Source organism: Lampetra fluviatilis, chromosome 60 (assembly GCF_964198595.1).
Source record: "Lampetra fluviatilis chromosome 60, kcLamFluv1.1, whole genome shotgun sequence".
Classification (NCBI taxonomy): domain Eukaryota; kingdom Metazoa; phylum Chordata; class Hyperoartia; order Petromyzontiformes; family Petromyzontidae; genus Lampetra; species Lampetra fluviatilis.
This window is the reverse complement of record NC_136334.1, coordinates 7,429,116-7,453,334: the sequence shown is the minus strand read 5'-3', so window position 1 is coordinate 7,453,334 and position 24,219 is coordinate 7,429,116. Positions and strand designations below refer to the sequence as shown.

At 52.6% G+C, this 24,219-nt stretch overlaps 1 protein-coding gene across 1 annotated transcript; it reads right to left on the bottom strand.

Moving 5' to 3' along the window:
* Window positions 1–2,062: 2,062 nt before the first annotated feature.
* LOC144950977 (neuronal membrane glycoprotein M6-b-like) lies at window positions 2,063–20,318 on the bottom strand. The gene is made up of 7 exons (XM_078881169.1): window positions 20,200–20,318; window positions 11,575–11,761; window positions 10,329–10,485; window positions 7,515–7,725; window positions 5,385–5,458; window positions 4,117–4,182; window positions 2,063–2,269 (listed from the first exon to the last, which is right to left on the bottom strand). The coding sequence occupies exons 1-7, from the start codon at window positions 20,234–20,236 to the stop codon at window positions 2,105–2,107; spliced, it is 897 nt and encodes a 298-aa protein (XP_078737295.1). The 5' UTR covers window positions 20,237–20,318; the 3' UTR covers window positions 2,063–2,104.
* Window positions 20,319–24,219: the final 3,901 nt, after the last annotated feature.

The window sequence follows — 24,219 nt, the reverse complement described above, 5'->3', positions numbered from 1 at the left end:
GCACACTTACATACAGACACACACACACCCTGGGTAGTGATTCACACAGGTTTCTGGCAAATATTCCATCCTGTTCCAATGGAAAGCAAAGCCAGTCAATGCTACAGAACCAGCTAACATACACATACACACACGTGTCTGTATATGTGCCAAATGGATCAGAGCCCTGCTTGACTGGATTCGTCCATTCCTGATTGGCCGGCTTCATCCATTCGTAGGGGCTGGCATTGTGACATCACTGCCGCCGTGGCCAGTGATAAGCTTCGCCCTGCCCTCGCGCTGCGATTGGTTAGGCCAGCTCGAAGCCCCGATTGGTTGGCTCGGTTCACACGGGGCGGGGCTTGCGTCGTGGCCACCGCCCCCTGGCACCGCTCCCGCGCTGTGATTGGTTCACATTAGCGGGGGGGGGGGGGGAGGCGGGGATCTGAGCTGCAGCCAATCCGCGAGCCGGGAGATTTTCACCCGTTGGTTCGTCACGCGGCCCCGGGTGAAATCGGGGGGCGGGGCGGGGCGGGTGGGGGGGGTGTGGGGGTGGGGGGCGGGTGGGGTGGGGGAATCATCCCGTGAGAAATCCGCGGAAGCCGTCACCGAGACGTCAAGAGACACTGACAGCAACAAACAACAACCTTCACCACCACCAACCACCAATAAGGGGCCGTCCATAAATGACGTCACGCAATTTTGGACGATTTTTGACCCCCCCCCCCCTTCGTCACACGGCGTCACAAAAAGTCAGACCCCCCCTCAAATATGACGTCACAAAGCTCTGCCCCTCCCCACCAATATGCTTCAAATCGCTTTAAACTATTGTCATTGTAGTGCGTATAATATGCCGCTGCACTCTGATGTTGTAGGAAAAAACATTTGTAAAAAAGTCTATTTAATTAAGTACGAGTTGTCATTTAAAGTTGCGCATTTTTACGTGACGTCACATTTCTCAAACCCCGTCACAAATGTCTGACCCCCCCCTAGGTGTGTGACGTCATTTATGGCACGCCCCTAACCACCACTCAACATTGCTTGACCTGACTTCTTCTTTTGGGGCGGGGGAGGGGGGGGTCCTGGAGGGGTAGGTGGGGGAGCGATGGGGTGATAAGGACGATGGCATCTTATAGATAATTATCAGTGTGGGGGGGGGGGGGTGCATGTGATTAATTAATATCGATCTCCCTGTGGCCGATGAGTCACACACATGGTGGGTCAGAGGTCACGGTTGTGGTGAGGGTACGTGGGTGGGGTGGATGAGTGGTTGGGTCGGTGGGTGGATGAGTGGGGTGGGGTGGTTGGGTTGTGGGTGGCTGAGTGGGTGGATGGTTGGGTTGGTGGGTGGCTGAGTGGGTGGGTGGGTGGCTGAGTTGGTGGGTGGGTGGCTGAGTGGGTGGGTGGTTGGGTTGGTGGGTGGCTGAGTGGGTGGATGGTTGGGTTGGTGGGTGGCTGAGTGGGTGGGTGGTTGAGTGGGTGGGTGGCTGAGTGGGTGGATGGTTGGGTTGGTGGGTGGCTGAGTGGGTGGGTGGCTGAGTGGGTGGGTGGCTGAGTGGGTGGATGGTTGGGTTGGTGCTGGCTGAGTGGGTGGGTGGTTGAGTGGGTGGGTGGCTGAGTGGGTGGATGGTTGGGTTGGTGGGTGGCTGAGTGGGTGGGTGGCTGAGTGGGTGGGTGGCTGAGTGGGTGGGTGGTTGAGTGGGTGGGTGGGTGGCTGAGTGGGTGGATGGTTGGGTTGGTGGGTGGTTGAGTGGGTGGCTGAGTGGATGGGTGGCTGAGTGGGTAGATGGTTGGTGGGTGGCTGAGTGAGTGGGTGGGTTGGTGGGTGGCTGAGTGGGTGGATGGTTGGGTTGGTGGGTGGGTGGCTGAGTGGGTGGATGGTTGGGTTGGTGGTGACCAGGGTCGCGACGTAGCTCAGAATGGGGGGGGGGGAGGGGGGGCCTTACCTGGTCAAATATCAACAAAATTTTAGTTTATAAGGTCAAAGGTCGACAAAAACGGTCTTGTGGATGGGTGGCGAGGAGGGGAGTGGCGAGAGGGGGGTGGCGAGGAGGGGGGTCTAGGGGGGGGGTCTAGGGGGGGTTCTAGGGGGGGGTCTAGGGGGGGGTCTAGGGGGGGGGGGGGTCTAGGCGTAGGCGTTGAGCCGCTCCTTGGAGCGTGCCGACTCCACGTCCCGCGGCTCCTGCTGCTGCTGCTGCTGCTCGCGGGAGCCCAGCGCCGCCTCGTGGCCCAGGCGGCGCAGGGCGCCGACAGCCGCCCAGTTGGCGGAGAGCGCCAGCAGGTAGTGCACCTGCAGGAGGGCGGGGGGAGGGGGGGGAGGAGGGGGGGAGGAGGGGGAGGAGGAGGGTGAGGAGGAGGGTGAGGAGGAGGGGGGAGGAGGGGGGGAGGAGGGGGGATGGGCGGGTTAGGGAAGAGAAGGGAGGAGGTGGGTGAGGAGGAGGGGGGAGGAGGGGGGGTATCATCATCGGCAGTTGCAACAGCAGTGGCATCGGTGGTGCCAGCATCATCAGCGGCATCGACGACTCTAAGGCGCCAGAGACGATCGTGAAGGCAGCAGCAGCAGCAACAGCTGCAGCAGCAGCAGCAGCAGCAGCCACGCGGTGGTGATGAGCCAATGGTTGCCCGAGCTCTGCGGTCCTCTATGTATGCTCAGATGTTACCGGTCAATTGACGAGCGCCTTATACGGCGTGGGAGGAAACCGCAGCGCCCGGGGTCTAACCCACGCCTGCGCGAGAGGGCAACGCTCGATCCCACACCGCCTCGCAGAGTCATGGGTAGGGAGATACTTTCACAGCCCATCCGCGCGTGATCCACCAACCCTAGCTGCTGCTGTTGTCCCCACGGCAGTCAGCAGCGTGCAGCAGTGTAGCCACCACCCGAGTCTGATCCCTGGGTCAGGGTGCCCGTCTCGTGTGCTGTAAACACATTGTCCTGCGGAGGGAGCTGGTAGGAACGTTGGGTCGCTCGGTCAATGGCCAGGGTCAACGGCCAGGGCGTGGTGTATTCCGCAAATATGCCCGACTGTGAGGGTGGGCACAAGCCGGCGTGAGTAGGTGAAACGTTGAGTTTTATAAGGGCACCACGGGGTGACCAGCCCCTCCCCACCCAGCCCCACCCCTCCCACCCCCCACCCAGCCCCACCCTCCCCACCCAGCCCCTCCCCACCCTCCCCACCCAGCCCCTCCCCACCCTGCCCCTCCCTCCCCACCCAGCCCCTCTCTGCACGACGGACACAATAATCCCCTGTGGGCTGGTGCAACAAGGAGGTTCCTACCAGCAAGAGTTACGTAAGGAAGGCACAATCATGCGCATAGCGTCTCCAATGGGCATGATCGTGGGGGTTCATTAATGGCCGTGTTCTCCTTGTGATTCATCATGACGATGTTGATACTGCTGCTGCTGATGATGATGATGCTGCTGGCGATGATGCTACTGATGATGATGATGCTGATGATGATGCGGCTGATAATGATGCTGCTGATGATGATATTGATACTGCTGCTGATGCTGCTGGCGATGATGCTACTGATGCTGATAATGATGCTGCTGCTGATAATGTTGATACTGCTGATGCTGCTGATGATGATGTTACTGATGATGTGGATACTGCTGCTGATGATGCTACTGATGCTGATAATGATGCTGCTGCTGATGATGATGTTACTGATGATGATGCTGGCGATGATGCTACTGTTGATGTGGATACTGCTGCTGATGATGCTCGCGATGATGCTACTGATGATGATGATAATGATGCTACTGATAATGATATTGATACTGCTACTGACGATGATGCTGATGATGATGCTACTGATGATGATGATGCTGATGATGATCCTGATAATGATGCTACTGACGATGCTATTGATGATGATGCTGTTGCTTCTAATGGCGCTGATCATGACGATGCTGCTGCTGATGATGATGCTGCTGCTGATGATGCTGACGCTAACTCTCATGATCTCGACCATCACCCTCACCAAATGTGCAGTGGGTGCGGGGTGAGAATGTGGAGTGGAGCGTGCTCGAGGTTCGGGCCTCAGTGGGGGGTCAAGGGGGTCAAGGGGGTCAAGGAGGTCAAGGGGGTTAGGATTTGGGGGGCCGTGGGGGGCTGGAGAGGCGGTGGGGGCCGTTACCATGGCGATGACAGTTGCTGCAGCACCGGCACACGCCACGATGTAGAGGCTGTAGGTGAGCTTGAACTGAGAACACACACAGACAAAGGTCCCCCGTGTAGCCTTAACAGACTTTGAGGGGCAAGTGCTGTTAGCGAGTAGCACCTATGAAGGACGGCACGGCGCACGAGGGGGTGGGTGGGTGGCAAGCAACACGCCCGGCCGCCTTTGTCTCCCCTGTGGCGATGTTTACTACACACCGCTACACCAGGTATTCATTTGAGGCTGAGTCCACCTAGGGGAATTGAACTCGTGTCGCTTGGTTCGTAGCGCAGCGTGGCGCTAACTGCTGCACCACCGCTCACACACTCACATGGCATGTGTGAGTGTGTGAGTGGCATGCCAGCCTTCAATAGGTGCTCGCTAACAGCAGTGCCGGACGAAGCGAGTGCGGTGCCTGTAGCATATGATGTTGTAAAGGGGCCTTAAATAATATAAAAAACACGTAAATATTAAAACACACAAATGTTTTACTTGCGAAGTAAAGTAATTGTATTTTTCATTTGCTATACAGCCGGATAATAACGACAAATGGCTAACCTTAAACACCCGGTCGTTCGTAAAAGTCGAAGGCGGTATAGTACTATAGTAATAGAGCAAGTGCAGAATCACTAAACCGGAATTGACGGCTTGAAAGCATTTAGCGCGGGGCCCTTGAAAGTGCGGGTCCCGTAGCTACTACACGTGTAGTAGCACATATGTAGTAGCTACTACATATGTGCTACTACATGTGTAGTAGCACAGATGTAGTAGCTACTACACGTGTAGTAACTACGATGTAGTAGCTACTACACGTGTAGTAGCTTCTACACGTGTAGTAGCTACTACACGTGTAGTAGCTACTACACGTGTAGTAGCTACTACACGTGTAGTAGCTACTACACGTGTAGTAGTACACATGTAGTAGCACAGATGTAGTAGCTACTACACGTGTAGTAACTACGATGTAGTAGCTACTACACGTGTAGTAGCTTCTACACACTACATATGTAATAGCTACTATGTAGTAGCTAGTATGTAGTAGTTACTACACGTGTAGTAGCTACTACAGATGTAGTAGCTGTTACATATGTAGTAGCTACGACACGTGTAGTAGCTACTACATATGGTGCAGCTAGTACATAGTAAGCTACTTGTGCAACTACGATAATCGGGCACTGGCTCACAGCACTTGCCCCAACAGCCGTGTGTGGGCTACACGGGGGAGCTTTGTCTTTGTGGCTGTTCACCGTCTGGGAGTTGCAGAGGTTGGCCAGATCAGCGTCGCACAGCTGCCCTGTGCTCACGTTCCACGGGATGATCCCTGTGCAATCATCATCATCAGCAACATCATCATCAGCAGCAGCATCATCAGCATCATTAACATCATCAGCAGCAGCATCAGCAACAGCATCATGAACAGCATCATCGTTATTATCATCAACATCATCAGCATCATTAGCATCATCATCAACATCATCATCAGCCTCATTAACATCATCAACAACATCAGCAGCAGCAGCATCATCATCAGCATCATTAACATAATCAGCACCATCATTGTCAACATCATCAGCATCATTAACATCATCAACAACATCAGCATCCTTAACATCATCAGCATCATCGTCAACATCATCATCAGCCTCATTAACATCATCAACAATAGTATCAGCAGCATCATCATCAGCATCATTAACATAATCAGCATCATCGTCAATCATCAGCCTCATTAACATCATCAACAACATCAGCATTATTAACATCATCAGCATCATCGTCAACATCATCATCAGCCTCATTAACATCATCAACAACATCAGCATCATTAACATCATCAGCATCATTGTTATCATCGTCGTCGTCGTCAACGTCATCATCAGCATGATCAGCATGATCATCAACATCAACACCATCAACATCAAATTTCGATTTAAAGCTTCTTTCGTGACTGCAGGGATTCATCTTCTTGGTTCTTTCGGTAAAGTCATCACGTAGAATGTAAATAATAAAAAAATAAAAATAAAACATAAAATAATATAATATTATCATGTTTTATTTCTATTATTTTATTATTTCCATTCTACGTGACTTTACCGAAAGAACCAAGAAGACCACCAACATCATCAGGGGTTGCCCCCTCCCCCCACCTGAACACCCTGGCTCCGCCATTGCCCAGGTCGCTTCTGAATGAAGATCTACATCTCAACTCAGTGGGGGGCCCTAAACCTGGTCAAATAAAATAAATTAAACAAAATTTTTTATAAATTTCGATTTAAAGCTTTCGTGACTGCAGCGATTCATCTCCTTGGTTCTTTCGGTAAAGTCACGTAGAAGGGAAATAATAAAATAATAAAAATAAAACAATAAAATACAATTCCCTACCTCCTACGCATTCCACAAGTAGTGACTAATCCCATATCTGCATTTACCATAAATATGCTAAATTCCTCTGTTGATATGCAAATTCCTTTGTCAAGGCGCCCTTCCACCCCTAACCCAGCTTAAATATACGCTGCCAAGCTTGGTGGTGTTCATTCAGACGCTGTCTTTCTGACAGCCCTGTTCTTCACCTGAGGACGGCTGCTTGCGTTGTGGCCGAAACGTCGTGAGAATTTTATCTTATAACGTAAATTTTTTATTATTTTATTATTTCCCTTCTACGTGACCTTACCGAAAGAAAAAAAATAAAACATAATACAATAATAAAAAAAATAAAACATAATAAAACAATATATAATATTATTTTATTATTATTTGGTTCTTTCGGTTAAGTCACGTCTAAAGATAAAATAATAAATTAAATTAAATAATAGAATACGACGTTTCGATTGCAACACAAGCAATCATCATCAGGTATAATGAAATAGCGACATAAAATCTAACCAGAAAACTATAGACAGACATATTAGCAGACAGATATCACCAAGATACATAGCGAGAGCAACACAGGTAACAGAGAGGGGTGATCGTCTCTGTGTGGTGGCCTTAAATAGACAGAGGGGGGGGGGGCGGAGGCAGAGAGAGGGAGGGGGGTAGATAAAAAATTAGCATATCAATTGGTGCTGCAAGAACGATTACACGGCAAGCAAGCCTGAAAATCAGGAGAAAGATTTTATGTCGCTATTTAATTATATCTGATGATGATTGCTTGTGTTGCAATCGAAACGTCGTATTCTATTATTTAATTTAATTTATTATTTTATCTTTAGACGTGACTTAACCGAAAGAACCAAATAATAATTCCTGCAGTCACGAAAGTTCTAAAATTATTATTTTATTATGTTTTATTTTTATTATTTTATTATTTCCCTTCTACGTGGTGACTTCACCGAAAGAACCAAGGAGAAAAACATTACAATTGAAGCACAAGTACGCACCGTACTGGCGCATGTCGATGCACACGCGTGTTGCGTTGGAGGAGGTGGTGGATGAGGAGGAGGAGGAGGATGAGGAGGGGGCTGGCAGGAAGAGGGGGGGCGCGATGACGTCACAGGAGGCCTGCACGCTGAAGGCGACGAACACGGGCAGCGCTGAGAGCACCAGCAGCGCCAGCCACACCACGGCGAGCAAGTACGTCATGCCCAGGAACTGCAACAACAACAACAACAGCAACAACAGTAAAGTCACGTTGAAGGGAAGTAATAAAATAATAAAAAAAAACATAATAAAATAAAATATTAAAAATAAAACATAATATTATTTTTATTATTTTATTACTTCCCTTCTACGTGACTTTACCGAAAGAACCATGAAGATGAATCCCTGCAGTCACGAAAGCTTTAAATCGAAAAGTAACAACAGTAACAACAACAAGAATATGAAATAAATAATATTTTAAAAACTTTTTTAAAAACACGCTTTAATGAAATGTACCGTTACTCTTAGTTCTTTCGGTAAAGTCACGTAGGTAAAAAATGAAATAAAAATTAATAAAAAATACAGATATTTTACTGTGACAGTTTCACCTGAAGACGGAAGCTTGTGCTGCCTCCGAAACGTCGTGATTTATTTATTTATTAATTTTAATTTCATTTTGTACCTACATGGTGACTTTACCGAAAGAACTAAGAGTATGAATCCTTGCAGTCACGAAAGCTTCAAATCTAGAAATGTAGCGTACTAGCAATGGAAGAACTTCACGACTCCAGGAAGTGGCCCCGAAGCTTGCCACAACGTAGGTTGCCGTGGCCAATTACAGCCAACGTCAGTTGAGCGTGGACAATTAGACCCAAGCCGAAACATAACATGTAAAAAATGATGTTAAAAAAAAATATTTTTTATTTTTTATGATAGAATATAGAATTGTCATCAGTATGACATAAATGGGCTAGAGAAGAGATGGAGTGACGTGGTACAGGAGGACGTGGAGCTGAGTGGACTTGCCGATGACTGGTACCAGCGGTGTCAAGATCGGCCTCTGTGGAGGAGGCTCGTGAAGGACGCTACTGGGCAGTTGGAGGCAGTCGTCCTCCAACCACAAAAGAGGGCGGAGGAGCGACGCTCACAACAACGAGCGGAGCGCCGGGTGGATAAAGCACAGCAAGTTGACTGGGCGAGTGTGTGACTGGGTGAGTGAGTGGCTGGGTGAGTGAGTGAGTGAGTGGCTGGGTGAGCGTGTGACTGGGTGAGTGGCTGGGTGAGTGAGTGCCTGGGTGAGTGAGTGGCTGTGTGAGTGAGTGGCTGTGTGAGTGAGTGGCTGGGTGAGTGAGTGGCTGGGTGAGTGAGTGCCTGGGTGAGTGAGTGGCTGTGTGAGTGAGTGGCTGTGTGAGTGAGTGCCTGGGTGAGTGGGTGGCTGGGTGAGTGAGTGGCTGTGTGAGTGAGTGGCTGGGTGAGTGAGTGGCTGGGTGAGTGAGTGGCTGTGTGAGTGAGTGGCTGGGTGAGTGAGTGAGTGGCTGGGTGAGCGTGTGACTGGGTGAGTGGCTGGGTGAGTGAGTGGCTGGATGAGTGAGTGAGTGGCTGGGTGAGCGTGTGACTGGGTGAGTGGCTGGGTGAGTGAGTGCCTGGGTGAGTGAGTGGCTGTGTGAGTGAGTGGCTGTGTGAGTGAGTGGCTGGGTGAGTGAGTGGCTGGGTGAGTGAGTGCCTGGGTGAGTGAGTGGCTGTGTGAGTGAGTGGCTGTGTGAGTGAGTGCCTGGGTGAGTGGGTGGCTGGGTGAGTGAGTGGCTGTGTGAGTGAGTGGCTGGGTGAGTGAGTGGCTGGGTGAGTGAGTGGCTGTGTGAGTGAGTGGCTGGGTGAGTGAGTGGCTGTGTGAGTGAGTGGCTGTGTGAGTGAGTGGCTGGGTGAGTGAGTGGCTGGGTGAGTGAGTGGCTGTGTGAGTGAGTGGCTGTGTGAGTGAGTGGCTGTGTGAGTGAGTGGCTGTATGAGTGAGTGGTTGTGTGAGTGAGTGGCTGTGTGAGTGAGTGGCTGGGTGAGTGTGTGGCTGTATGAGTGAGTGGCTGGGTGAGTGAGTGGCTGTGTGAGTGAGTGGCTGTGTGAGTGAGTGGCTGGGTGAGTGAGTGGCTGTGTGAGTGAGTGGCTGTGTGAGTGAGTGGCTGTGTGAGTGAGTGGCTGTGTGAGTGAGTGGCTGGGTGAGTGAGTGGCTGGGTGAGTGTGTGGCTGGGTGAGTGAGTGGCTGTGTGAGTGAGTGGCTGGGTGAGTGGGTGTGTGAGTGAGTGAGTGAGTGAGTGGCTGTGTGAGTGAGTGGCTGGGTGAGTGTGTGGCTGGGTGAGTGAGTGGCTGTGTGAGTGAGTGGCTCTGTGAGTGAGTGGCTGGGTGAGTGAGTGGCTGTGTGAGTGAGTGGCTGTGTGAGTGAGTGGCTGTGTGAGTGAGTAGCTGTGTGAGTGAGTGGCTCTGTGAGTGAGTGGCTGTGTGAGTGAGTGGCTGGGTGAGTGGGTGTGTGAGTGAGTGAGTGGCTGTGTGAGTGAGTGGCTGTGTGAGTGAGTGCCTGGGTGAGTGAGTGGCTGTGTGAGTGAGTGGCTGGGTGAGTGAGTGGCTAGGTGAGTGAGTGGCTGGGTGAGTGAGTGGCTGGGTGAGTGAGTGGCTGGGTGAGTGAGTGGCTGGGTGAGTGTGTGGCTGTGTGAGTGAGTGGCTGGGTGAGTGGGTGCCTGGGTGAGTGAGTGGCTGTGTGAGTGAGTGGCTGTGTGAGTGAGTGGCTGGGTGAGTGTCTGACTGGCGGTGGGGGGGGGGGGTGGGGGAGTCGTGCGTGCGCCACCGACCCAGGCGCTGACGCAGCGTCCGCACGCCGACGTCTTGAAGTCGCCGCAGGAGTCCCGGATGGAGGCGGTGGTGAAGAATCCCTCGGTAAAGAGCAGCACCCCGTAGAGGAAGAAGGCGGCCGCCACGCCGTAGATCACGAACCTCACCACCTCCACGCTGTGGCGGGAGACAACACGTGGGGAGACAGTCACGTGGGGAGACACGTGGGGCGGGAGACAACACATGGGGAGACAGTCACGTGGGGCGGGAGACACGTGGGGCGGGAGACAGACACGTGGGGAGACAGTCACGTGGGGAGACACGTGGGGCGGGAGACAACACGTGGGGAGACAGTCACGTGGGGCGGGAGACACGTGGGGCGGGAGACAGACACGTGGGGAGACAGTCACGTGGGGAGACACGTGGGGCGGGAGACAGACACGTGGGGAGACAGTCACGTGGGGAGACACGTGGGGCGGGAGACAGACACGTGGGGAGACAGTCACGTGGGGCGGGGAGACAGTCACGTGGGGCGGGAGACAACACGTGGGGCGGGAGAAAGACACGTGGAGATTCTAGGTTTGAAGCTTTCGTGACTGCAAGGATTCATACTCTTAGGTTTTTTTTTCCGGTAAAGTCACGTAGGTAAAAAATGAAAATAAAATAAAAATAATAATAGAAGTAAAATAATAAAGCACATTTATTTATAATTTTATTTCTATTATTATTTCTATTATTTTTATTATTATTATTTTTTATCTACGTGACTTTACCGAAAAAACCTAAGAGTAGACACGTGGAGGCATTACGAGGGATTCGTGAGCGCGGAGAGTCGCGCGGAGAGGCTGGTGGTGAGTGTCAGGGTGAGCGTTGGGTCATGGTGAGGGTCATGGTGTGGTTATGGTGAGGGTCATGGTGTCAGGGTCAGCGTCTGGGTGAAAGTTCGCAGTGCGGTCAGGGTGAAAGGTCGTGGTGAGGTCAGCGTGAAAGGTCGCAGTGTTGTCAGGGTGAAAGGTCGTGGTGAGGTCAGGGTTAAGCGAAAGGTCGTGGTGAGGTCAGGGTTAAGCGAAAGGTCGTGGTGAGGTCAGGGCGAAAGGTCGCAGTGCGGTCAGGGTGAAAGGTCGCGGTAAGGTTAGGGTGAAGCGAAAGGTCGCGGTGAGGTCAGGGTGAAGCAAAAGGTCGCGGTGCGGTCAGGGCAAAAGGTCGCGGTGAGGTCACGGTGCGGTCAGGGCGAAAGGTCGCGGTGCGAGGTCACGGGGGGCGCACACGGTGAAGAAGAGGAGCTCGGGGTCGTGCGGGAATCCGAAGTGAGCCTGCAGCAGCGCCAGCGTCCCCGACAGCGCCTCGTGGCCCCCGCCGCAGAAGAGCGCCACCCCCGCGTAGCACAGCACCGTGGCCAGCAGCGAGGCGTAGGGCACCCCGCCCAGGCAGCGCACGCAGCACTCCGCACAGCCTGCGGGGGGGCACGGGGTGGGGGGCACGGAGGGGGGCGTGGTCTTTATGCAAGTCTATGGGTCTTTGAGTGAGTCTGTGGGTCTCTGTGCGAGTCTGTGGGTCTCTGTGTGAGTCTATGGGTCTCTGTGTGAGTCTATGGGTCTGTGTGTGAGTCTGTGGGTTTTTATGCAAGTCTGTGGGTCTCTGTGTGAGTCTATGGGTCTGTGTGTGAGTCTGTGGGTCTCTGTGTGTGTCTGTGGGTCTCTGTGTGAGTCTACGGGTCTCTAAGTGAATCTGTGGATCTTTGAGTGAGTCTATGGGTCTCTGTGTGAGTCTATGGGTCTCTGTGTGAGTCTATGGGTCTCTGTGTGCGTCTACGGGTCTCTAAGTGAATCTGTGGATCTTTGAGTGAGTCTATGGGTCTCTGTGTGAGTCTATGGGTCTCTGTGTGAGTCTACGGGTCTCTGTGTGAGTCTATGGGTCTCTGTGTGAGTCTGTGGGTCTCTGTGTGAGTCTATGGGTCTCTGAGTGAGTCTATGGGTCTCTGTGTGAGTCTATGAGTTTATGTGTGAGTCTATGGGTCTCTGTGTGAGTCTATGGGTCTCTGTGTGAGTCTATGAGTCTCTGTGTGAGTCTATGGGTCTCTGTGAGAGTCTATGGGTCTCTGTGTGAGTCTATGAGTCTCTGTGTGAGTCTATGGGTCTCCGTGAATTTCAGGAGACGGATCCAATAATCCATGGCTGCAGTGCCGTCTCTTGCCCACCATGCTGCTGATGATGCTGCTGATGATGCTGATGGTGATTGTAATGGGAATGCAGCTGATGATGCTGATTATGCTACCGCCGTTGCTGCTGCTGTTGCTGATGCTACTGCTAAGCATGCTGCTGATACCACTGCTGTTGCTGCTGTTTCTGATGTCTCCCTCTCCGCCTTCCCCTCCCCTCCCTCCCTCCCCTCCCTCGTCCCTCCCCTCCCTCCCTCCCTCCCCTCCCTCCCCTCTCTCCCTCGTCCCTCCCCTCCCTCCCTCCCCTCCCTCCCTCCCCTCTCTCCCTCGTCCCTCCCCTCCGTTACCTCCCCTCCCCTCCCTCCTTCATCCCTCCCCCCCCCTCCCTCCCCCTTCTACTCAGTCTTTGTATCTCCACTGCTCTCCCCGTGGCGCTCGAGGCTGCCCCCCCCTCTCTCTCCCCCCCTCTCGGTGGGGGTGGAGGGGAGGGGGGGCACCACGTGATTAGAGCCCCCCCCCTCCACTCCCCCATCAACAGTGGGGGGGGGGGAGGCAGCTGTGGGTTCATCAACAACACCAACGGCATCATCAGCATCATCATCAGCAGCAGCATCATCATCATCATCAGCAGCAGTAGCAGCAGCATCAGCAGCATCATGATCAGCAGCATCATTATCATCAGCAGCAGCAATAGGAACAAGAGCTGCATGAGCATTATCAGCAGCAGAAGCATTTTCAGCAGCAGCAATAGCAGCATCAGCTTCATTATCAGCAGAAGCAGCAGCAGCATCAGCTGCATTGTCATTATCAGCAGCATCATCAGCAGCAGCAGAAGCAGCATGATCATTTTCAGCAGCAGAATCAGCAGCTGAAGCATCATCATCAGCAAAAGCATCATCAGCAGAAGTATCATCATCAGCAGAAGCATCATCAGCAACAGCAGCAGCATCAGCAGCAGCTGCATTAACATTTTCAGCAGCACCATCGTAATCATCATTAGATGCACGATCACAGCAGTGACCACAACAACCACAATAACCACAACCAAGACAACGGCCACAATATAACCACAACCCTAACCACAACCAGCGTGTGATGGCACAAAACACGCAGGCGGGTGCTTTGTTTTTATGTGGGAGAGCGTCAATGCTCAGGCCCCCCCCCCCCCCATCTCTTAGTCACTTAGTTTCTCGCTCCAGGTTCAGCAGCAGAGTCGCAAACCCCTTGTCAGAGTGAGGAGCGACCACCAGGACATCAGCGCGCACGACACGGCCGACCGGGAGGGAGCCATCCCTCGGCCCCACCCGCAATGTCGACCGGACGGACATCCCTCCGCTACAGCCATGGAACTCCTCTCGATCCAAGTTGGTCAAAGAAGTTGTTGAGAAGTGTGGGGGCCAGAGGACATCCCTGTCGCACCCCAGGGCGAAGGGGGAATGGCTCTGACTCTCAGCCACCATCAGAGCAGAGGGTCAGGGACCCCGAAAGCACGCAGAACAACCCACAGCCCTGACCTAATTGATGGTATCATAGGGCCTTGGACCGCTCAATAAAGCAGAGATTTTCTAGAGAGTATGGCGTTCGTGTAGGATCGTCCCGGTCTGATACCTTCATTAGGGCTCCGCAAGACTCTTCTGAACGTGCCTGGTAAGGACGCGATGTGGAATGATCCTTGGCAGGACCTCCCCCGGCCTCACACCGAGGACGGAGATGCCCCTGTCGTTGTTACAATCAGTGCGGTCGCCCTTCTCATGAACGGGGACCGCCAGGGCATCCTTCCAACCCTTGCGGAAACCGTCCTGCGGTGCAGACTGTTGTGATGATGTCACGTGGGGCAGCCTGCACACAACACTTCACCTGGGAGGGCACCTCGACCCGAGGCTTTACCTGGTCTCGAGCACCAAATCGCCCTTCACACTTCCTCAACAGATTAGCTCAGCAGCCAGCCACTCACCGGACTGGGTGACTACTTCCTCCAATATTTGAGGCACGGCAGCCCCAACAAGGGTCAACTCGCACCTTGCCCCGTGATAGCGACTGGACCGAGGGGCTTCACCTCCTCCAAGAGGCTCAAATAAATGCTCGGTGCATGTGCGGACCTGTTTATGAACGACGGTGATATGTGTGGCGCTGCGAGGTCATTTGTTGATGGACTCAAAGAGTGATTTGTGATCGGGCAATGCCGATGCAGTTTCCATCCCCCTTCCAGCAACCCGCGACCACCACTCGCCCTTTCAGCGCCACACGGATCTCCTAACCCCCTCGAGCGAAGGCTCCGGTAAAGCCTCCTCATTCTCGGATGTTGGGATTCTGTAGACGGTGGGAGTGGGCCTGTCACCTTCGATCAGCTAACCAGCAGCACACGCCTCCATTAGCCAGGGTCTCTGGGGAGGCCTGGACCGTGTACCCTAAAAACTAAACTCTTTTGTTATATATTTCTATTTTTTTTTACCAAGTAAGGCCCACTTAGCTACGTAACTCTTTTGCAGAAGCGACTTGGCCACGAATGATAGCTCAACGAAGTGGCTCATCGTGTGCGAATGTATTGCAGCAGTCAAATACTCAACTCATGTTTCTAAATGTGGAGGGGAGAGAGAGACACGCAAACTCCAAATATACAGCAGCAGGCGTCAGGGTCGGGATCGAACCCACGACCTCCTGTAGACCAGGCGAGGTAGTCAACATCTCACCACGGGGAGAGAGAGACACGCAAACTCCAAATATACAGCAGCAGGCGTCGGGATCGAACCCACGACCTCCTGTAGACCAGGCGAGGTAGTCAACATCTCACCACGGAGAGAGAGAGACACGCAAACTCCAAATATACAGCAGCAGGCGTCAGGGTTGGGATTGAACCCACGACCTCCTGTAGACCAGGCGAGGTAGTTACAGTCCTGGACCTCACCCATGCCCCCTCTGCACCAGGAGACCAGGCTATTGTGGGCTTGAATGGGATCCTATGTGGATGCCCGCCACCACAGTGGATGAAAGACAAAGATCCCCCGTATAGCCTTAACAGACGTTTCGGGCAAGTGCTGCTGCCCAGCACCTTTGAAGGCCCGCACGTCAAATCAGAGGATGGGTGGCCAGCTCCGCGCCCGGCCGCCTTTGTCTCCCCAGTGGCGATGTGTACACGTCGCACCAGGTACTCATTTGAGGCTGAGTCGACCTACGGGAGGCCCAGTAACGATTCAAATAATTGTCACTGGTGTTGGCCGCGAGCGGGAATCGGGCCGCTCCCCACTCACTCTCACTTATAGACAACAACACACACACACACTGAACACACACAGAAAAGAAATAAAAAAAAACAAAGGTCCCCCGAATAGCCTTAACAGACTGTTGGGGCAAGTGCTGTTAGCGAGCGCCTGTGAAGGCCGAAACGGCACACGAGGGGGTGGGTGGGCAACACCACGCCCGGCCGCCTTTGTCTCCCCAGTGTCGATGTTTACTACACACCACACCAGGTACTCATTTGAGGCTGAGTCGACCTAGGGGAGACCCAGGACCGGTTCAAATAATCGTCACTGGCGTTGGCCACGATCGGGAATCGAACTCGTGTCGCCGGGTTCGTAGCGCAGCGTAGCGCTGACCACTACACCACCGCTCCACCCTCTTTGAACACAAACACACTCTGACACACACACACAATCTGACACACACACTCCATCTCGAGCCCTGATCGTTGCCTGGCAACGCGAGGGCTGCCGCAGGTTTCTACCCGCCCCCGTTTTGAGGCGAGGGCGGGGAGGGGGGACCAGGTTGCCATGGCAACGGTAGTGCATCACCCTGGCAACCGTTGCTAGGGAGATGGGTGGTGTGGCGGTGACGGTGGCACCCCCGGGGGGTGAAGGGTGAGGCTATGGGATTTGGGCTTCAGAGTTAAGGGTTAGATTTAGGGGTTAGAGTTAATGGTTAGATTTAGGGGTTTAGAGTTAGAGGTTAGAGTTATGGATTAGATTTAGGGGGTAGTGTTAGGGCTTCAGAGTTATGGGTTAGAGTTAGGGGTTAGAATTAGGGGTTAGGGTTTGTTAGAGATTGGGATTATGGTTCTTTCTAGTTAAGGATTCCAATTAGATCAGGGATAGAATTCGATTTAGGAGAAGAGTTACGGGTTCGAGTTAGGGGTACATGTTAGGGGTTTGGTTAGAATGAGGGGTATGGTTAGGGTCAGGTTTAGAGTTATATTTTTGGGGTCAGCGTTTGAGGTTAGAGTTGGGGATGCTGTTAAAGATCGGGTTAGAATTAGGGGTACGGATAGGATACTCTTTGATTCTTTCGGTGAAGTCACGTAGGTAAAAATAAAAATAAAATAAGAAATAAAATAACTAGATAAAAATAATAAATAAAATAAAAATGAAAGTAACTAGATTAAAATAATAATAAATAATAATAAAATCAAAATGAAAATACCTAGATTTAAATAAAAAAATGAAAATAACTAAATTAAATCAAGAAGATATTTTTTGCTGTGGCTGTCCTACCTGATGACGGAGGCTTGTGTTGCTTCCGAACGGTCGTGATTTAATTTAGTTATTTTCATTTTATTTTTATAATTATTTTTATTTTCTACCTACGTGACTTTACCGAAAGAACCAACGAGTATGAATCCTTGCAGTCACGAAAACTTCACATCTAGTACGGAAACGAGTTTGAGTTTTGTGCGATAATCGTGGTTTATGGACTCGGGGTTCGATCCAGGTCAGAGGTGAGAGTTCGGGTGAAGAGCGAGGGCTTGGGATGGCGTCTGCGTTGTACGTGCTGCCTATCGGCGGAGGTTCACATGGTGAGGGTCGGTTCGAGTGAGGGTTACGGTTAGGGTCAGCAGGGTTAAGGGTCAGGGGCTGTGAAGTGTGGGCAGTGGAGAGCCCCTAACCCCCCCCCTAACCCCCCCCCCTCTAACTCCCCCCACCCCTCCCCCCAGCTCACGTGCTGAGCGAGCCACCTTTGAAACAACTTCAAGAGGCTGAGCCCACGTGGTGATCACGAAATATATTATTAGAGAGTGCACGTACGTGTGTCTGTGTGTGTGTGTCTGTGTGTGTGTCTGTGTGTCTGTGTGTGTGTGTTTGTGTGTGTGTCTGTGTGTGTGTCTGTGTGTGTGTGTCTGTCTGTGTTTGTGTCGGTGTGTGTGTCTGTGTGTGTGTATGTGTCTGTGTGTGTGTGTGTATGTGTCTGTGTGTGTTTGTGTGTGTGTCTGTGTGTGTCTCTGTGTGTCTGTGTATGTGTTTGTGTCTGTGTGTGTCTGGGGGTGTGTCTGTGTGTGTGTATGTGTTTGTGTGTGTGTCTGTGTACGCTTGCGAAACGTGGACCCCCCTAATGGAGCATCTTCGCCGGTTAGAAATATTTAAGCTGACCTGCCTACGATCCATCCTGGGATTAACCAGGCTGGATTGTGTGAGGAGCTCACAAATCCTTGAAAGATCTGGGCAAAGTCCCATCGGTGAGCTCCTCCGGCAGGCAAGGCTGCGTTGGCTGGGTCATGTAGCCCGCATGCCCAGCCACCGCATGCCTAAACAGCTTTTGTTCGACCGGATCGAGGAGACTAAACGGGCGCGGCACGGGCTAGAGAAGAGATGGAGTGATGTGGTACAGGAGGACGTGGAGCTGAGTGGACTTGCCGATGACTGGTACCAGCGGTGTCAAGATCGGCCTCTGTGGAGGAGGCTCGTGAAGGACGCTACTGGGCAGTTGGAGGCAGTCGCCCTCCAACCACAAAAGAGGGCGGAGGAGCGACGCTCACAACAAAGAGCGAAGCGCCGGGTGGCTAAAGCACAGCAAGGTGGTACAGTAGGGGGCACAGGTGGTGCATCAGCCAGTCATCTCGGTCATCTCAGTTAGTTGACCCGTGGCACCTGGGTCTGCCCCGTGCCCTCCTGCCAGCGGGCGTTCGACACTTCACGTGGCCTCAAGGTGCACATAGCCTGGCACAAGCGTCGTGGTGACATCACCGCCACTTAGTGGCGAATGGCGGTTGTTGTGGTGAGCGGTGGTGCAACGGTTAGCGCTACGCTGCGCTACGAACCTGGCCACCCGGGTTCGATATACGCCCACGGCCAACACCAGTGACGATTATCTGAACCGGTACTGGGCCTCCCCTAGGTAGACTCAGCCTCGAATGAGTACCTGATGCGATGTGTAGTAAACATCGCCACTGGGGAGACAAAGGCGGCCGGGCGTGGTGCTGGCCACCCACCCCCTCGTGTGCCGTGCCGGCCTTCATAGGTGCTCGCTAACAGCGCTTGCCCCAACAGTCTGTTACAGGCTACACGGGGGATCTTTGTCTTGTGCTCGAGTGGTTACTCGCTTGCAAGAGCACTCGCCCCCAACTCTCTGTGTAAGCTACGTGGGGGGAACTTTGTGTCAATCATCACCACCACCACCATCATCACCATCATCATCCCTATCATCACTACTATCTTGTTTACCACCATCACTATCATCAACCATCATCACCATCAGCACCGTGATCACCATCACCGTGATGACCATCAAAGACAAAGATCCCCCGTATAGCCTGTGACAGACTGTCGGGGCAAGTGCTGTTAGCGAGTAGCACCGATGAAGGCCGGCACGACACACGAGGGGGTGGGTTTGTCAGCAACGCGCCCGACCGCCTTTGTCTCCCCAGTGGCGATGTTTTACGCATCACCATCACCACCATCACAACCACCACCATCACCACCACAATTCACCATCGCCTCGACACGTCACCTGCCTGGATATTGTGTCACGTGTTACGTAACCCGTGACCCGCCGCTGATGTGGGACGGTCACTCGGACACGCACACACATCCCACTTCGTCCTCTCGCTCACGGTGATGCTGCTGATGATGATGTTGATGCTGATGATGATGATGCTGATGATGATGGTGAATACGATTGATGGGCCTGTTGCTGATGATGGTGTTTCCTACTGCTGGAGCTGATGATGATGCTGATGATGCTGATGATGTTGCTGATGATGGTGAGGATGATTGATGGGCCTGTTGCTGATGATGGTTTTACTTCTGCTGATTGAATAATGCACCTGATTCTGATGTGAATGTTGCTGATGATGCTGCTGATGCGAATGTTGCTGCTACTGCTGATGATGTTGCTGATAATGCTGTTGCTGATGATGATGTTGCTGATGCGAATGTTGCTGCTGATAACCATGGTGTGCATGATGCCGCTTCCTCCTGCTGATGCTGATGCTGCTGCTGACAATGTGGATATTGCTGTTGTTGCTGATGCTGTTGTTGCTGATGAATGGTGCACCTGCTGATGCTGCTGATGTTGCTGCTGCTGATGATGGTATTACTCATGCCGCTGCTTCTGCTGCTGATCATGGCGGTGGCGATTGATGCAACTGCTGCTGCTGATGATGATCGCTTCCCCATGCCTCTACCCCCTATCCCCTCTCTCACCCCCACCCCACCCCCGTGAACTGCTGGAGCTGATGATGATGTTGATGATGCTGATGATGGTGATGATGATTGATGGGCCTGTTGCTGATGGGTATACTACTGCTGGAGCTGATGCTGATGCTGATGATGTTGCTGATGATGATGATGCTGATGATGGTGATGATGATTGATGGGCCCGTTGCTGATGATGGTTTTACTACTGCCGATTGAATAATGCTGATGATGTGAATGTTGCTGATGATGCTGCTGATGCGAATGTTGCTGCTGCTGATGATGTTGCTGATAATGCTGTTGCTGATGCGAATGTTGCTGCAGAGTGCCTACCTCTCTTCTGTCCACACTTCTCTTCATTCTCATCCATGCCTCCCGACCTACGATCCGGTCCTGGTTTTAGAAATCAGTCCGATCTTCGTTCTGTCTCAATCCGATCCTGGTTTTATTTTAACTCCGAACCTGATTTTATCTAAATCCGATCCTGGTTCTATCTTAGTTCGATCCTGGTTCTATCTCAATCCGATCCTGGTTTTATCTCAACTCCGATCCGAGTTGTATCTAAATCCGATTCGGTTTCTAGCTCAATACGATCCTGGTTCTACCTCAATCCGATCCTGGTTTTATCTCAGTTCGATCCTGGTTCTATCTCAGTTCGATCCTGGTTTTATCTCAATCCGATCCTGGTTCTATCTCAATCCGATCCTGGTTCTATCTCAGTTCGATCCTGGTTCTACCTCAATCCGATCCTGGTTCTATCTCAGTTCGATCCTGGTTCTACCTCAATCCGATCCTGGTTCTATCTCAATCCGATCCTGGTTCTATCTCAGTTCGATCCAGGTTCTATCTCAATCCGATCCTGGTTCTATCTCAGTTCGATCCTGGTTCTACCTCAATCCGATCCTGGTTCTATCTCAATCCGATCCTGGTTCTATCTCAATCCGATCCTGGTTCTATCTCAGTTCGATCCAGGTTCTACCTCAATCCGATCCTGGTTTTATCTCAATCCGATCCTGGTTCTATCTCAGTTCGATCCTGGTTCTATCTCAGTTCGATCCAGGTTCTACCTCAATCCGATCCTGGTTTTATCTCAATCCGATCCTGGTTCTATCTCAGTTCGATCCTGGTTCTATCTCAATCCGATCCTGGTTCTATCTCAATCCGATCCTGGTTCTATCTCAGTTCGATCCTGGTTCTACCTCAATCCGACCCTGGTTCTACCTCAATCCGATCCTGGTTTTATCTCAGTTCGATCCTGGTTCTACCTCAATCCGACCCTGGTTTTATCTCAATCCGATCCTGGTTCTATCTCAGTTCGATCCTGGTTCTACCTCAATCCGACCCTGGTTTTATCTCAATCCGATCCTGGTTTTATCTCAGTTCGATCCTGGTTCTACCTCAATACGACCCTGGTTTAATCTCAATCCGATCCTGGTTTTATCTCAGTTCGATCCTGGTTCTACCTCAATCCGATCCTGGTTATATCTCAATCCGATCCTGGTTCTATCTCAGTTCGATCCTGGTTCTATCTCAATCCGATCCTGGTTCTATCTCAATCCGATCCTGGTTCTACCTCAATCCGATCCTGGTTCTATCTCAGTTCGATCCTGGTTCTATCTCAATCCGATCCTGGTTCTATCTCAATCCGATCCTGGTTCTACCTCAATCCGATCCTGGTTCTATCTCAGTTCGATCCTGGTTTTATCTCAGTTCGATCCTGGTTCTATCTCAGTTCGATCCTGGTTCTATCTCAATCCGATCCTGGTTCTATCTCAATCCGATCCTGGTTCTATCTCAATCCGATCCTGGTTCTACCTCAATCCGATCCTGGGTCTATCTCAGTTCGATCCTGGTTTTATCTCAGTTCGATCCTGGTTCTATCTCAGTTCGATCCTGGTTCTATCTCAGTTCGATCCTGGTTCTATCTCAATCCGATCCTGGTTCTATCTCAATCCGATCCTGGTTCTACCTCAATCCGATCCTGGTTCTATCTCAGTTCGATCCTGGTTTTATCTCAGTTCGATCCTGGTTCTACCTCAATCCGATCCTGGTTCTACCTCAATCCGATCCTGGTTCTATCTCAATCCGATCCTTGTTCTACCTCAATCCGATCCCAGATTCACATCCTCCTCAATCCGCGTCGCGTGCAGAGTGAGCTCCGCGCGCTGGTCTCGCGGAGCAGCAGAGAGGGGGGAGGGGGGAGGGGGGAGGGGGGTGGGGGGTGAGAGGGGCGGGGCGAGGGGGGGGGGTGGATGGAGGGGGGGGCGAGTGATGAGGGGGGACCCCCCCCCAGCCCCCCGCCCCCCCACACAACCTCCCCCACGCCCCCCACCTCCATCCTCTCAGATGTATAATGAAACACCGACATAGCGAGAGAGAGACACACAACAAAGATAAAGAACCCCCGTGTAGCCTGTAACAGACTGTTGGGGCAAGTGCTGTTAGCGAGCAGCACCTGTGAAGGCCGGCACGGCACACGAGGGGGTGGGTGGCCAGCACCACGCCCGGCCGCCTTTGTCTTCCCCCAGTGGCGATGTTTACTCTCACACCACACAAGGTTACTCATTTGAGGCTGAGTCGACCTAGTCGAGGCCCAGTACCGCTTCGGATAATCGTCACCGGTGTTGGCCGTGAGCGGGAATCGAACTCGGGTCGCCGGGTTCGTAGCGCAGCGCAGCGCTGACCGCTGCACCACCACCACTCCCCAGGTCCTCATTTGAGGCTGAGCCGACCTAGGGGAGGCCCGGGACCGGTTGTGTTGTTGGCCCCGAGCGGGAATCGAACTCGGGTCTTCTTGGTTCCCGGTCCGTGACCGCAGCGTGGCGCTCACCGCTGACCCCCGCAACGCGCACACACAAAACACACACACAAAGGCAAAGCTCCCCCGTGTAGCCTCGACAGACTTCGCGCGGCAAGGGGCTGTTAGCGAGCGTCCGCGAAGCAGAGGTCGCAACCGGGTACCCGATACCCGGCTACCCGTACCCGAGCCTGGTGCGGCCGGGTACGGGTACGGGTAGGCCGTGAGTCACTGGTGAGTCACCGTTTGTCACTCATTTCCCAACGTCTTGTCTCTTCTCACAATTCAAGTTCCTAGAATCAACCCACCCGCGCCTGCAACATGGCTTCATCCCAGAGGTCGCAATCGGGTACCCGGTACCCGTACCCTACCCGTACCCGGCCGGGTACGGGTTGGGTACGAGCGAGGGGGGTGGGTGGGTCAGCACCACGCACGGCCGCCTTTGTCTCCCCAGTGGCGATGTTGGCACGTCGCACCAGGTACTCGTTCGAGGCCGAGTCGACCTAGGGGCGGCCCAGGAACCGGTCCACGCTGGGTGTTGTTGGTGGCCGTGAGCGGGAATCGCCGTGGGGGTTCTGCTGCAGCGCGCTAACCACTGCGCCACCGCTCCGCCCTGCCACCACTCCTTTTAACAAGTCTTGAGACTCGATGTCTGTGCGCCACGGTGGCTAGGATATGTTAACAACCTCGCCTGGTCTACAGGAGGTCGTGGGTTCGATCCCGATCTTGACGACGCCTGCTGCTGTATATTTGGAGTCTGCGTGTCTCTGGTCGCGTGGATTTCTCTCCGGGTCCTCCGGCTTTTCCCCCCCACAATAAAAATCGACGTCACGCGTTCACAGTATTAGGCTGCTGCTATAAATCCCCACGTGGCGATGATGATGATGATGATCCCACTTTGGTGAGCTGTCATTTGTGATGGCCAGGTGGCTTCAGAAAACAAGTTACGTAGCAGTTGAGTGGCTGGCCTGACCTGGCAAAATAAGAATACAAAGTTTTTTTTACACAGACACGAGTGTGGAACTCAATGGAGCGGTGGCGCAGTGGTTAGTGGACCGCGCTACGAACCCAGTGGCCTGAGTTCGATTCCGGGCCACGGCCGACGACATCAGTGATAACCCCAGCGGTCCCGAGTGACCACCCCGAGCTACTATGCTGACTCTGGGTCTCTGTGTGAGTCTATGGGTCTCTGTGTGAGTCTATGGGTCTCTGTGTGAGTCTATGGGTCTCTGTGTGAATCTACAGGTCTCTGTGTGAGTCTATGGGTCTCTGTGTGAGTCTATGGGTCTCTGTGTGAGTCTATGGGTCTCTGTGTGAATCTACAGGTCTATGTGTGAGTATATGGGTCTCTGTGTGAGTCTATGGGTCTCTGTGTGAGTCTATGGGTCTCTGTGTGAATCTACAGGTCTCTGTGTGAGTCTATGGGTCTCTGTGTGAGTCTATGGGTCTCTGTGTGAGTCTGTGGGTCTCTGTGTAAGTCTACAGGTCTCTGTGTGAGTATATGGGTCTCTGTGTGAGTATATGGGTATCTGTGTGAGTCTATGGGTCTATGTGTG

Excerpts from the sequence above, each read along its gene's own strand:
- LOC144950977 (XM_078881169.1), bottom strand. The coding sequence starts at position 20,236 with ATGGATGAGAATGAAGAGAAGTGTGGACAGAAGAGAG. Across the intron at positions 5,459-7,514 it reads CATCGACATGCGCCAGTACG|GGATCATCCCGTGGAACGTG; the intron begins GTGCGTACTTGT and ends ATGATTGCACAG. Across the intron at positions 4,183-5,384 it reads ACCTCTGCAACTCCCAGACG|TTCAAGCTCACCTACAGCCT; the intron begins GTGAACAGCCAC and ends GTGTGTTCTCAG.